The sequence below is a fragment of the Natator depressus genome, chromosome 27 (assembly GCF_965152275.1).
Source record: "Natator depressus isolate rNatDep1 chromosome 27, rNatDep2.hap1, whole genome shotgun sequence".
NCBI classification, from domain to species: Eukaryota; Metazoa; Chordata; order Testudines; family Cheloniidae; genus Natator; species Natator depressus.
In genome coordinates, this window is record NC_134260.1 from 12934351 (window position 1) to 12947388 (window position 13038).

The 13038-nt window shown below is 38.6% G+C and overlaps 1 protein-coding gene across 1 annotated transcript in view; it reads right to left on the reverse strand.

Annotated features, from left to right (window-relative positions):
* Window positions 1-1819: 1819 nt before the first annotated feature.
* IKZF3 (IKAROS family zinc finger 3) overlaps window positions 1820-13038 on the reverse strand; it is a 48557-nt gene continuing 37338 nt past the window's right edge. The window contains exons 7-8 of the mRNA XM_074940490.1: window positions 9798-9914; window positions 1820-3059 (exon numbers count right to left, since the gene is read on the reverse strand). Of these exons, the coding sequence (XP_074796591.1) occupies window positions 2356-3059; window positions 9798-9914 (821 nt within the window). The 3' untranslated portion in view covers window positions 1820-2355. The remainder of the gene's footprint in view (window positions 3060-9797; window positions 9915-13038) is intronic.

Genomic DNA, 13038 nt, shown 5'->3' on the forward strand with positions numbered 1-13038 from the left:
CAGGAAATAAAGAAGAATACAGTATGTTTCTGCCCCACCCTTTTTAGGCAACCTCCTATTGTAAGAGACCCACTCCAAAGTATTTCCAAATATACTGAGCATGAACCTAATGTCCTCTATCTGATTTTACAGATCTTCTGTAAGTCAGGAGTAACTCAACTGAAGAGTTTTGTAGTAGTGCTGCGGCATGGGTGTGTTTGAGAGGTAGGAGGGGCTTCCAGTCAGCTCACTAAAAATGTCCCTGGTAATCAAAAGTTTTCTACCACAAAGGGATTAATAAAAGTATTTTACAAATATGTATCTACAAATTGAACACAAATGGACAAAAATATCTTCCCCACTCTGCACAAAATATATATATACACATACACTTAGCACTTATATAGTACTTTTCAACTTCATAGCATTTTACAAACATTAATTTTATTAATCTTCACACATACCCCTATCAGGCAGAGAAAATATTATCATTCCCTTTTTACACGAGGAAAATAAGTCAGGGAGAGGTGAAGTGATTTGTCCAAGATCACAGAGGGAGCCAGTGTTAGAATTCCGTATTTCCTGACACTCAGTCTGTGTATTCAGAACACTAGCTCCCACTTTTGCTCCATGGAAAAAAGTGAAACATTACACAGCAGTTGACACAACACTGAAAAAGTACAAAATAAATGCTCAGACCAAATACCCACTGGATGAAAAAATCCAGCAGAACACATCTAACTCTACATTATATAAAAGATTTTAAAAAAATAAACATACACTCAGCAAAATTATCATATTCACATCTTCTGCACAGTGACTAATAATACAGCTGCAGAACAATGATTAGATTAAAAGAACTATTTTAAAAACTGGCTTCAAAGTAATCGCAAATACTCATTTTGCAAAACAGCACATTTCACTCCAAGGGATATCCCCATGTAAAACCAGAAAGTGTGATTGAATTGTCCGCTCCCACACATTCTTACATGAAGATTCTCACGGTAGCTACTGCAAATTTTTGCCAGGACACTATGATTCTACTTGGCAACGCTAAATCCAAAATATATTGAGTCAACTTCTATGCTCATCTGCGCAACCACCTGGCCATCAGTGAAGTTACATGGGTGTAAATGAGGGTAGCATCTGATCCAATAAATTTAGAGCCTAGTGTTCCTCTCACAAAGGTGTAACACCAGTGAGAGGAGACTCGGGACCTTTATTTTCACATTCAGTACACTGTCATTAGAAAATTGCTTTCTAAATCAAAAAGTTTTCTTGTTATTTGTTCTATATGTTATCGTCTCTGTTCTCTCCCTGAGTTATAGTAACCTCAAACTGCCCAATCCTGCAGCCCTTAGATAAGCAAAAATCCCATTTGCCTTAATGAGCATTTTGTCTGCCCATTGCTATTTTAAAGACTGCTCCTGCACCAGGTGAAGTCAGTGTGAGTTTTGCTGTTGATGTCAATGGGAGCAGAATCGGGTCTTGAGTCTCATTGCAATTTTGTTCTGTTAGAAAGACACATACTTGATCCATTAATGAAAAGCAGGATTTCCTCCAGAATTTAGGGGCAAGCCAACAAATGGTCTCAATGGGTATCCCAAAAGCGTACACAGTTACATAAACTAAAACCCCAGATAGCTCACATGGCTTATTTTGGTATTACTGAGTAAGAGGTGAGGTGGGGAGAGACTTTAAAGAAAGTGAACAGAGTGGAGTAAGCAAAAGCAAAGTGTGGTGAGACAACACACTTTTAAGACTTTGGGGAAAACATTTAAAAGTTATTTGATACAATCTCCCCAGATATGTGTTTTCTGTGTTTCAATAATTTGGCCATTTTAGGAATACCTCAGGAATTGAAACACTAACAGAAAGTGTCTCTTGTGTGTTATTGGCTGGAATACAGTGGTTCTGAAAGGGCAGTAAGGATGGACAATCTTTTGTGCTGAATTTCAACTTTTCTTATGAGAATTATGACATCAATATTTGACTTTGTATTTCACTCATAATACAGCTAGATGGCCATTTTGCTATTACTGGAAGCAAATGTTCTAACAAAAATACATGTTAAAATATTTAAAAACATCTTAAGTTGCTATAAATTTTCACAAAAATAAAGTTCATACAAAATCTGTATCTGGCTATCTTTGGTATTTATATATCGTGCCAGTCACCACAGTATCTAGGCACAGATGCTACAGAATACTGCATTTTGAGTAACAAATAAAAAGCCCCATCAGTACTTTGCTACTACAAGGGACACTAACACTTTTAGGATTGGCACAGAAAAATATTTAAGCAATTTTTTTAGTCAAATTTTAAAAACAAACAAATCTAAAACAGATCCTTTGGTCTCTTGGAAAATCAATCCTTTTACTTCAGGACCACTCTGTGCTCTCCTCGTGCTATATGTGAGGAGAACTCATATCTGTCTTGGCTTCTGTACCCACACATGTTGCATTCGAAAGGATCACGGAATCCGTGGCATCCCATATGAATGGTGAACATCACATAATCCAAAAACAAGACACGACAATGGTCACATCTGTAGACCCCGATGACATCACCTTCCTTATTGATAACCTTAAAGGCATCACGTGGGCATATGGTTGGTGGCTTGATTATGTCATATGGCCTTGGGAGCTCCTTCAAGGATTGGAGGCCATTGCGGACCTGGGAGGGGATCATTTGGTTTTGATGGTAGGTGTGATTCTGGCGCTCCTCATGGTTGCTATCAGTATCTGTGGAGTCTTGGCCACTGTTGTTTGGGGAAAGGCCTCTGTCAGAAGACAAACTTTTGTCTCTAAGGTGGGCATGGCTCTTCTCTGTATCTTGTGGATTGCCATTTGACATTTCAGAGCGGGTGAGCGGTATGGGATACAAGCTGCTGATGACAGGGACCATCTCAGAAGTGGGAGCTGGTGGGGTTTGTACAAGCGGACGCAGTGCTTCTGCTCCAAGATAGCTGATCGCATTATTTATGGCCTGGTCCATCATACGTCCTTGCATCATTTCACTTTCCTTTTCATACAAGAAACTGGAATTGTAATTAATGTCAAAGCTATGTCGCTTCTCACCTACAAGAGAGGAAAGAAACTGAATTACTGAGTGAATTGTAAAAGTATTGAAACTCTAGGATCCTTTTCTAAATAGCGGTAGGCCCTGAAAAGGAAACAGATTTGAATTTAGCTATATGCTCTTTGGGGCAGGGATGCTGTTTATGTAAGTAAATTGACTTTTTGAAGCACAAGCCCATAGGAAATGGAGCAATAGAGAAGTTAGTTAAGCAACTTGCTGGCCAATCCATCACTGAGCTTGATGGTTCTGGGATTTAAGGAAAAGAGTAAAATTAGGAAAGCTCGTCAAGGATTCATTTCCTTCATCTTTACAGAAAATCATGTGAAAACTGATTCATGAAAAATAAAACAGGCAAAAAAGTCAATTAGTCAATAAACAAAATCCACAGCACGTCCTTAAGGTTTAGAACATTCCCTCTAGCTCTTTGATTATCTCCTGAGAAATTGTACTTGTCTGTGACGGGGAGGGTAAACTGGCCACTGTCAGAAAACAGTATACTGGGCTAGATGAATCCGTGGTCTGACCCAGTATGGCTGTTCTTATATTCTTATACCATTCATTGATAGATATAAATATGGATTTTATATAAATATATGATGTAGTCCCCCCTTTACTCATCTCTTTCTAAATTAAGTAGTTGGAAGGCCCCTTCAATAAGATTACATAGGCATAATTCTGGGACGACTGCACTTAAATCTTTTTACATTTCTTTGCATGGGAGCCCTCACTTAAGCTTTCTTTTTGCAGCTCTTTTGTTCTTATTGGGCCTGATTCTCCATGATGTTACTTGGGTGTGAAACTGTAGAAGTACATTGGAGAATTACGCCCATTGTATTTTAATACATTAAAATTAACAAGAATTTATGCATATTCCCAACCTAGACTGTGGCATAATATAGCTCCCCTTGGACTGGAATTGTTTCCTTTTAACTCTGTGAAGGATCTCGGATAATACAGTATTGAAAGCCATATAAGTAGAAATAATGTATTCTTTTGGAACATTACATTACATAGGGCTAGATTTTGACTATCTCTAATGCAGTCACACAGGGGAGCAAAGCCCACCTCTGCCCTGACTATGTTAACGCTGCACACATTGTACTCAGCCAAGCATCAAGGGAATGGGGAGAGAGCAGAGGGGCTACACAACTGAAACACTCCTCATACCCCTGCTAGCAAGGTATGGGACAAGGAAGGTTACTGTGGGTGGAGCCATGACCCAAACCCTTTGTGTGCCAGGTGCAAGGAAGGAAGAAAGCTGCACTCCAAAAAAGACTGAAGTAACTCTTTTGTGGATGTCTAGAAATAAGTAACTGAATTCTGTGGTTTAAATGAAACTTACAATCTTTCATAGTTAAGAAAATGGACAAGCCTGAATGTTCACATGCAAGTGACTTGCAAACATCAGATCCACTAATCTCTGAGTTACGGTAACTTGAATAGTACAGATGTTTATCAGTCACCTGTAGACACTATGACTCAATGTATATGAAACTCACCAGGTTTCACTGCAAAGACAGCAAAACCAGAAGCTCACGTTTCTTTTATAAAACACTTTTATAAAAAAGGTTAGTGAACCACAAGAATGTAACTGCTTCCAACCCTCAGCAAAACTTGTGATCCAACTTCTATTCAGAGGGAACAACAATGGTATAACACATTTGAATGACTCATAATACCAGTTCTAGACAAATGAAAGGTTTAATCAAAACTGAAATACAAAAATAACAAGAGCAAAAACATACAGAATCTTACTATGAAACTCCTGTTAAAAAGCTCAGCAGTCATTGAAATAAGACATGAAACAAACGTCCTGCCCTCTTGTGGTCATTAACTATCTGGCACTACTTTTCCCAATAGAGATGTGAGCCCTCAGGTCCTGTTCAAATTCCCACTTAGTTAATTCCATTCTGCTTCCCTAAAATTCCATATGATAGTTCAGTTAGATAGAATATCCTACTTCACTCCCCTGACATAAACAGGGATGTCATGTGCTGTGCACCTTTAAAAAGCTTCCATATTCCACACCATAAACAGTGGTGGGTGAATGATTCCTACATGTATTTATCAGGTTATTAAGTTTGTTAAGCACTTTGGGATTAAAGGTGTTTCATATTAAATAATATAGTAAGTGGAATTATTATTAGATCTCATTATTGAAGGCACTAAGTGTCAGAAAAATTAATAAGTGTATATTCTTCACTGCATTTACATCATACCAAATGATAACAAAACATTATAGGCAAACGGATGGAATTCCACTGGTTTTGTTGTGTTCTAAGTCAGCAACCCTTTACTTAAAAGGAGACAAAAGGCAGCTCAAACTTTGCCTCATTAAGACAGCAACAAGACAGGGGTGAAAGAAAAGAAGAGTAGATTAGGAAAAGGCAAGAGAGCACGAGAGCAATGGAATAAAGTAAAGAAGATTAATTAGGGCATAAAGTAGTGATACAATTTTATTTATTGCAGCATTGTGGGACATTGCAAGAGATACTGTGAGTTAAGTTGCTATTGCTCCCAAAGGAAGCACCAAAAAGTTACTGTGAAACACCAAATTAAGAACCAAGCCTACATTCTCTTCTACTGTTGATTTACAAAGCTAGCTACTACACATTTTAAGAAACACCTTTCCCCAGTTTATCTTTTTCAACTCAGTGCAATGCAAAACTTTCCCCTTCAGAATTCACACGATCATATAATGCAAACACATAGCCAGTTGCTGCTCAGTGATGCTTACTCTACAGCAGTGTGCAGATTTTTGTGACATGATGAGGTGTGGACACTGGAAAAAGGGAGTGAACCTGCTTCCTGTTGCTCTGCTAACCAAGGCAAGCCATTTTTCATTAGTTACTTCACACAGAGAGCTGGTGGTATTTGCTGAAGTTTCAAAACTGTACTAGCACATTTACCACTGGGGAGAAAGATATTTTTAATGCTGCTCTCAAAAAGAAGTAGCACAAAATGAGCCATATGGGCAGCTGTGTAAACTGGCATAACTTAATTGATTTCAATAGAGCTACTCTGATTTTCTATTAATAGAGCTACCCTGATATTTATGATTCTATGATTTACACCAGCTGAGGATCTACCCCAATGTATATTCTATTCAAGAGATGAGGAAACACAAGCATAGTCACTACTAAGTGCAAGTTTAATTGAAAGATGTGCCTACCAAGCTATATTCCTATTACTGGGTATCAGATCCACTTAACACACAACTAGAAAAAATGGCTAACTGAAATGGTAATTACAAACTGCTAAATACTACAAGTTTGGTGCACAGAAGTACACATTAGAAATCCGGCAGGAAGATGGGGAGTGGAACATGGAAAACTTTTGCCTGAACAGCTGTTCTCCCAAAATCCATGGAAAGGCCAAAGGCAGAACCTCTGCAACAGGAGCCATGGGGAAAGGTCTCAGGTAAGTTTTAGGTTTATGGTTTGTTCATATATATTCATATTTGTCCTGGCAATTGAAACTGCACATACCCACACAAATTATTTACACCAGTGGTTCTCAACCTGCAGCCTAATTAGCGCACAGCTGCGGCCCATCTCAGCTGTGTGCTAAAGGCCGCAGGCTCCCAGCTACCCTGCCACGCAGCGGGCTCCAGGCAGCTAGCTGCCGCACGGCCCCGCATGGCGGGGCTCGGGGTCCGGGCAGCCAGCTGCTGCTCAGCCCTGCACAGCAGGTCCGGGGTCCTGGGGCCCCACATGGCGGGCGTTGGGATCCCTGCCCAGCTCTCCACTCCTGGCCCCACTCTGTGGAGGTGTCTCTGGGCAGAGGGTGCAGAGCATAGGGGTTTGTTCGAGGGTTTAGTTGGGGGGCACTGTGGTTCTCAACCTGCAACCCAGATAACACTTTGTGGGCTGCATATTAAATAGGTTGAGAACCACTGAGTTACACAATGGGGCCACTGCTGGTCAGAATGTGATACATAATCTTTTAGAAAGAAAAAAGAAAAGGAGTACTTGTGGCACCTTAGAGACTAACCAGTTTATTTGAGCATGAGCTTTCGTGAGCTACAGCTCACTTCATCGGATGCATAGCATATCGTGGAAACTGCAGAAGACATTATATACACACAGAGACCATGAAACAAAACTTCCTCCCACCCCACTGTCCTGCTGCTAACAGCTTATCTAAAGTGATCATCAAGGAAGGCCATTTCCAGCACAAATCCAGGTTTTCTCACCCTTCCCCCCCACACACACACAGACACACATACAAACTCACTCTCCTGCTGGTAATAGCCCATCCCTCTTTGAAACCTCTCTTTATAATCTTTTAGGGCCATTTACATGATGGGCCAGAATTTGGCCTACAGAAAGTGTGAGAGTCTGCAGTGTCACCAGAGGAGTCAACAGACAATTTAATAGTTTTTCTTCTCAGTAGACTTTTTCATAGAAATGAGCCTAGGCTAGCCTGTTGGTTTACATCTCCTTATCCCTCCTTTCTGAGGAAATGAAAAATCAGCACCCTTCTGAGAACTCTGTTTCCCAAGAAATCACAAAACTGTCCTGGCAGATTTTTCCTCCTGCACATATAGTTCAAGAAGTCACAAAAGTCAAGTCAAGGTCGGACAGACTGCTGCTGCAAACATGCCACTCAGGAATAAAAGGGAGTGAGTGACTCATGCTTTTTTCACATATTACCCAACATCATCGCTGTAGTAGAGGTTCTAGAGAAACAGCATGTTTCAGAACTCGATTACTCTATATCACTAAAAGAATGTCCCCAGTGCCCCCAACCTTACCCCCCAAAACACTTCTTTATACCACTGTGTCAGCTTGCACTGTTAATAAACTGTATCAATGCAGCATTACAATAGAATAAAAAGGGCTCCGTCCTGCAAGGTGCTGAGCCAAAGCACTTCAGCTCATGCTTAACTTTAACCACATGCTTAAGTTCTAATGAAAAGTTCAACACGTGCTTAAGTGGTTTACTGAATCAAGGATTAAGTTCTTTGTTGCATTGGGCAAGAGTGTTTAGCACCTTGCAAAATCACACCCCCAATGAATTATGATGACAAAAATCTGAGGCTGGTCTCAATACCAAAAAGAAGAGCTAAAGAACTTGCAGGCCATACTGTGATTCTAAAATGTTTTTCAAGGCCTAATCCCCAAGGCCAAAATTTTCAAAGCTGGGTACCTAAAGTTAGAGTCCTAAATCCATAGTTAGGTGCCTAAGAAAAAGCAGCTTGTTTTTCTGAAGTTATGAAAGTTGACAAATTCCCACTGAAACCAATGGGTGCTATAGGTGCTCAGCACCTTTGAAAATTAGGTCACTTTTATTTAGATGTCTATATTTTTTACTTAGGAGCCTACCCTTTGGTACCCAGATTTGAAAATTTGGGCCCAGAATTTCAAGAAGCATCTTTAGTACCCCTCTGTGCAGGGTGCAGATCAGACTATATGAAAATGGATTGCTCAAGTTCTGGCAAACGATTTCTATCACTATCCTCTTCCTTTCTCTTCTCCTGTGAGTGTGAATGTAAATTACCACAGAGGCCAGTATTTGCAACAGAAAATGTATATTAAGAAAAGTAAACATCTTGTACCACATATATCCCTCTGGAAAATTTATGATTAAGGCATAACTGCAGGCTAATTAAACTCCTGAGCTCAAATGCAACTTCATATAGTGCAAAATAAATAACTATGACCAACAGACAGAGATAACAGCATCAAACACTGCTGAGAAACAGGACCTGCCATCAAACTCAGATATACAGGATTATTTAAAAACTATACCTTTGATTGGTTAGCTATTTTAATTAGAATACCACAGTATATAGTTTTTTATTCTCTAGTTACATATGAGGTAAGTATTATTACTAGTACTATATACCCATTTCAGCAGGCTACTTGACAAAAAGAAATGTGTTTTAAACTTATTTTAATTTCTGCAGAAAACATCAGGCATATTTTAGTACACCAGTGGTATAAACTAGAGTCAAATATTTTTCTGTGATAATTTGTTTATAATCTCATTTTGAAAGCTCAAGATTCAGTAAAACTGAAATGAAATGAAAGCAATTTTATAAACATTCATTAAAGAAAACAACAAATTATATCAGACCTTGCTATCTAAGATTTCCAATTTGCCAAACATTGATTTGATAAAATTAAATCCAAAGTAAATTCTATGGAAATGTATTGTGGCCATATTTTTTTTAACCAGAGCAAGAAAAGGGGTTGACCCTATCATTCATCATTCAGATTGAAATTTTTAAAAATGACTTTCAAAAATTCAGTAATTTTCTGTCTTTGGGCTCTGTTCTGCAGTGCTATATGCCTCTGCAAGGAGCTCCTGAGCACTTTCGACTTCCATTGACTACGATGGGGGATAAGGTACTCAGCCCCTAACAAGATGAAGCCCTCTGATTCTTCCCCAGTAAAACCCTGGTAGAAAGGTTTTCACACACACATACAGCTCCAAAACAAAAGCCCCCATAAAATGTATATTTATTAACCATGCAAACACTAACACAAACAAGTACACAAAATACAGTATGAATTCAGATCTATTTGTCATTTATCTAATTGAACAATTTCTCTTGTTTATCAAATACATATAATCAGTAAGTAGAAGCACAGCAGGAAAGCAGAAGTTACCTTATTTAAATACATGATGGACTAGAAAGGGCCCTTCAAAACAAGTACTGCTGTTGTACCTGTTGGTTACCAGCCCTCACACAGTTAACTGCTGCATGTGAAAAGACTTTTTATTCTTACCAATAAATTTCTGAGGCATTGAACTTTTTCGCTTTGCCACGTTGCTCGCTAACCTGTCCAGCACGAGTGCTCTTTCAGTCCCCATCTCTGCTTTGATGTGCCTTGCCTCCACGCTTGCTAGTTTGGAAAATGTGAAAAGAAAACACACGTAGGTTAAAAAAAAAAAAAAAAGGAAGAGATGAATGGTTTAATCTCCGGAGTTTGCCACAGTAACTGGAAGGAAACAGTTTGGAGATCTGATGTAAACTTGTTTTGTTGTTTTTCTGTTGTTCTTGTTCTTTGCGTCTTGGGCACCAGTTGCGGTCAGTGGAACCAAGCACAGAAACGCACACAAATCTTGCAGTCTTAAGCTCGTGCAGGAGAGCATAACCCATACAAAACCAATATCTTCATTAGCAAGAGGAAGTGTAAAATAAACAGGCTGGACGTGGTTGGTTACAAAATACAGATGGAGATATAAGCCCTGCTCGGCTTTCCTTTTGATTCTGAGTAACACTATGTGACAGCTGCAGACCAATATAATTCTTCAAGACAGCTTAAAAAAAGATACAGTCCCTATGTTATATCATCAAAAAAGCTCAAGTATTTTAATAATACTGCTCAGAAACTGGGGTCATTAGTAAGATAGCAACAAAGAAACATAAAATCTTTCTATAAATTTTACATTTTTTAAAATAGTCTTACAATACTGTCTTCCATTCCCAATTTTTTTCCAGATTCTAGAAAAAGTCTGTTATCTAGTCTTACATTTTTTCTGTTTTTTACAACTGAAATTCACTGTGCACTCTCTATGCATCACTTTCAGTATTATTATTAGATATTCAGAGCTATTTAAAACTATTTTAACTGCCTAGAATTTCTGAAATTTAAGCATAGTTGGTGTGTGTCTGTTCTATGTACCATTCATCTAGTGCTGTGGCTCTAGCATTTTCCAGAGTAAGACCCTAGCTGTACAAGCCGGGGCCCACTGTCACACATTCAGCTGTGAATGCTCTCAACCTCATCAAATTATGAACTGGACCAGCCATGACTACTTGTTTGTCACCTCAACCCAGTACTGCCAGTCTCATTCTGATTTTAACTGCTCTAGCCCCCAAATTCTTGTTTTCTCCTCAGGGACAGGTATTATTATTAGTGATATGTATTAGAGCACCACTAAGAGACAATAACCAAGATTAGGGTCACACTGTGGTAGAAACTAAACAAACATATTAGAGACAGACTGTGCCCCAAAGAGCTTACAATCTGAATGGACAAGATGGACAAAGGGTGGAAGAGAAGTAACTTGCCCAAGGCCCCACAGCAGGTTGGGCTGTGGGATGACCTCACTGTAAATGGACAATTTAAATGTTATAATATTTCATGTGGATACCATAAGCTTTGGTATCTTGCCTAGACAGGAGAGAAGTCTTATCATAAATGGAGGATACATAAACATTTCATGCTGCAGACCAATTAAGTGCAGTTTATAAAGTATTAGACCTAAATTAATCTATTTGCTAAAAATACAGCAGTAGAAATAATGTAAAATATGGCTGTGATAACAAAAGTGCACAATCATTCTCCTTTAAGCTACTGTGCAATATTTTTCTGACATTTAAAAATAAGTTAAACCTTAGATGTTTACTGTTACTGATATTGGATGTATTTTAATCAGTACTAACCATGACCCACTAAACCTCAGCCATTATTTAGTTTGTCAGTGTTTGTACAGCGTTTTGAAAATGTAAAGTGCTTCACAAGTGTTAAGTATCAAACTGCTCCTGCCATGAAATCTAGCTATATATATGACTCAGAATGGATGGAATAAGTGGGTCTGTATCTCCATTGTGTTACTCTGGTTTTATGCAGGTGTATCTCCATTGATTTACATGATAAATCAGGCCCACAAATGAACACATTCACAGTGTTTTAAAGGTAATAATATCTTGCCTTTATATTGTGGTTATTTTTAATCCAAAGGATCACAACATGCTAAACAAACTTAAGAAAATATACATACTATAAACAGAGATCACTATATCATCAGCTAAAATGCAGCTGCCTCTGGGGTGAAAGAGTATACAAACACAACATAGCAATTGAAGTGAGAAAGTGAAGAATACCAGAATCAGTTGAAACTGCAAGAGAAAGTTAAGTAGGCAAAATTTAATTATCCAAGTTGCATTTTGGCCAGTATCTTTGGGTTAACTCTTGCAAAACGTGCAATGGGATCTTTAATGTCAGCTTACATCTCATCCAAAAGCTGTCACATTCAGCAACACAATATGCCCTAGCATCATGCTGGGGCATTTGGTTTGATACTAATTCAGGGGGAAGAGCACCCACTACTAAATCCCCAGCACCACTCCATATGGCACCCTTGGTTATCTTTGGAGGTCTCCTATCCAAGTTCTGAATCATCCTAAACCCAGTAAGCTTTAATTTTGACAGGATCACTGTACAAGGCAGTTTGCTATTAATAATAAAAAGAAACTCAGCAACCCACATCTGTCCTGAACAAAAACAAGTTAGGTATTATGTTTTCAACTATGGTCACTTTTTATACCCAGAAGCTTTTCACTGGAATGAAAAATATCAATGCAAAAGAGGGCACAATAAATATGTGATAACAGTACTGCTTACTTGTTTATTTCTTTCCTATTCACAGCTCTTTGTTTGCTTTTTCGATTTTCTTTTATTCCTCCTACACCTCTAAGTCTTTCCTAGTATCCTCTCATCAGTTGTTGTTGTTGTTTTTTAATATACATTCTCAGAGCTACTTTATATATCTATTGGTAGAACTCTAGGAGCAAGAAACGGTGAATACAAGATGTTTCACTCAGCCCAAGACCTATATTGGGAGTTATCCTTAGCATCTTGATGTCATATTGGTTTTATCAATGCCATTTATTTACCACTGATGGAACCTCACTACATTACAGTCTAAAATGGTAGACATGCAGCTTCCTGCTGGGTGACACTAATATTCTGTGCAGAGAAGAGATTGCTGAAGAGACACTAAATATTGACCTACATAGTATGTTCTGGGTCATCTGGAAATGTCAATTTTCTAGACTGTTGTGTCTCGTGATTTTAAGCTTTTCTTCTGCATGCTAGTAGCCCTTTGTTTTTAAGAAACTGCAAAATATGGGCTGCAAAATATATTTGCAACCTCTTCAAAATGTAGTTCTAGAAAAAACAATATGTTTGTTTCTGTAGCAGGGGCATACAGGCATAGGCGCAGCTGTCCCACACCTTA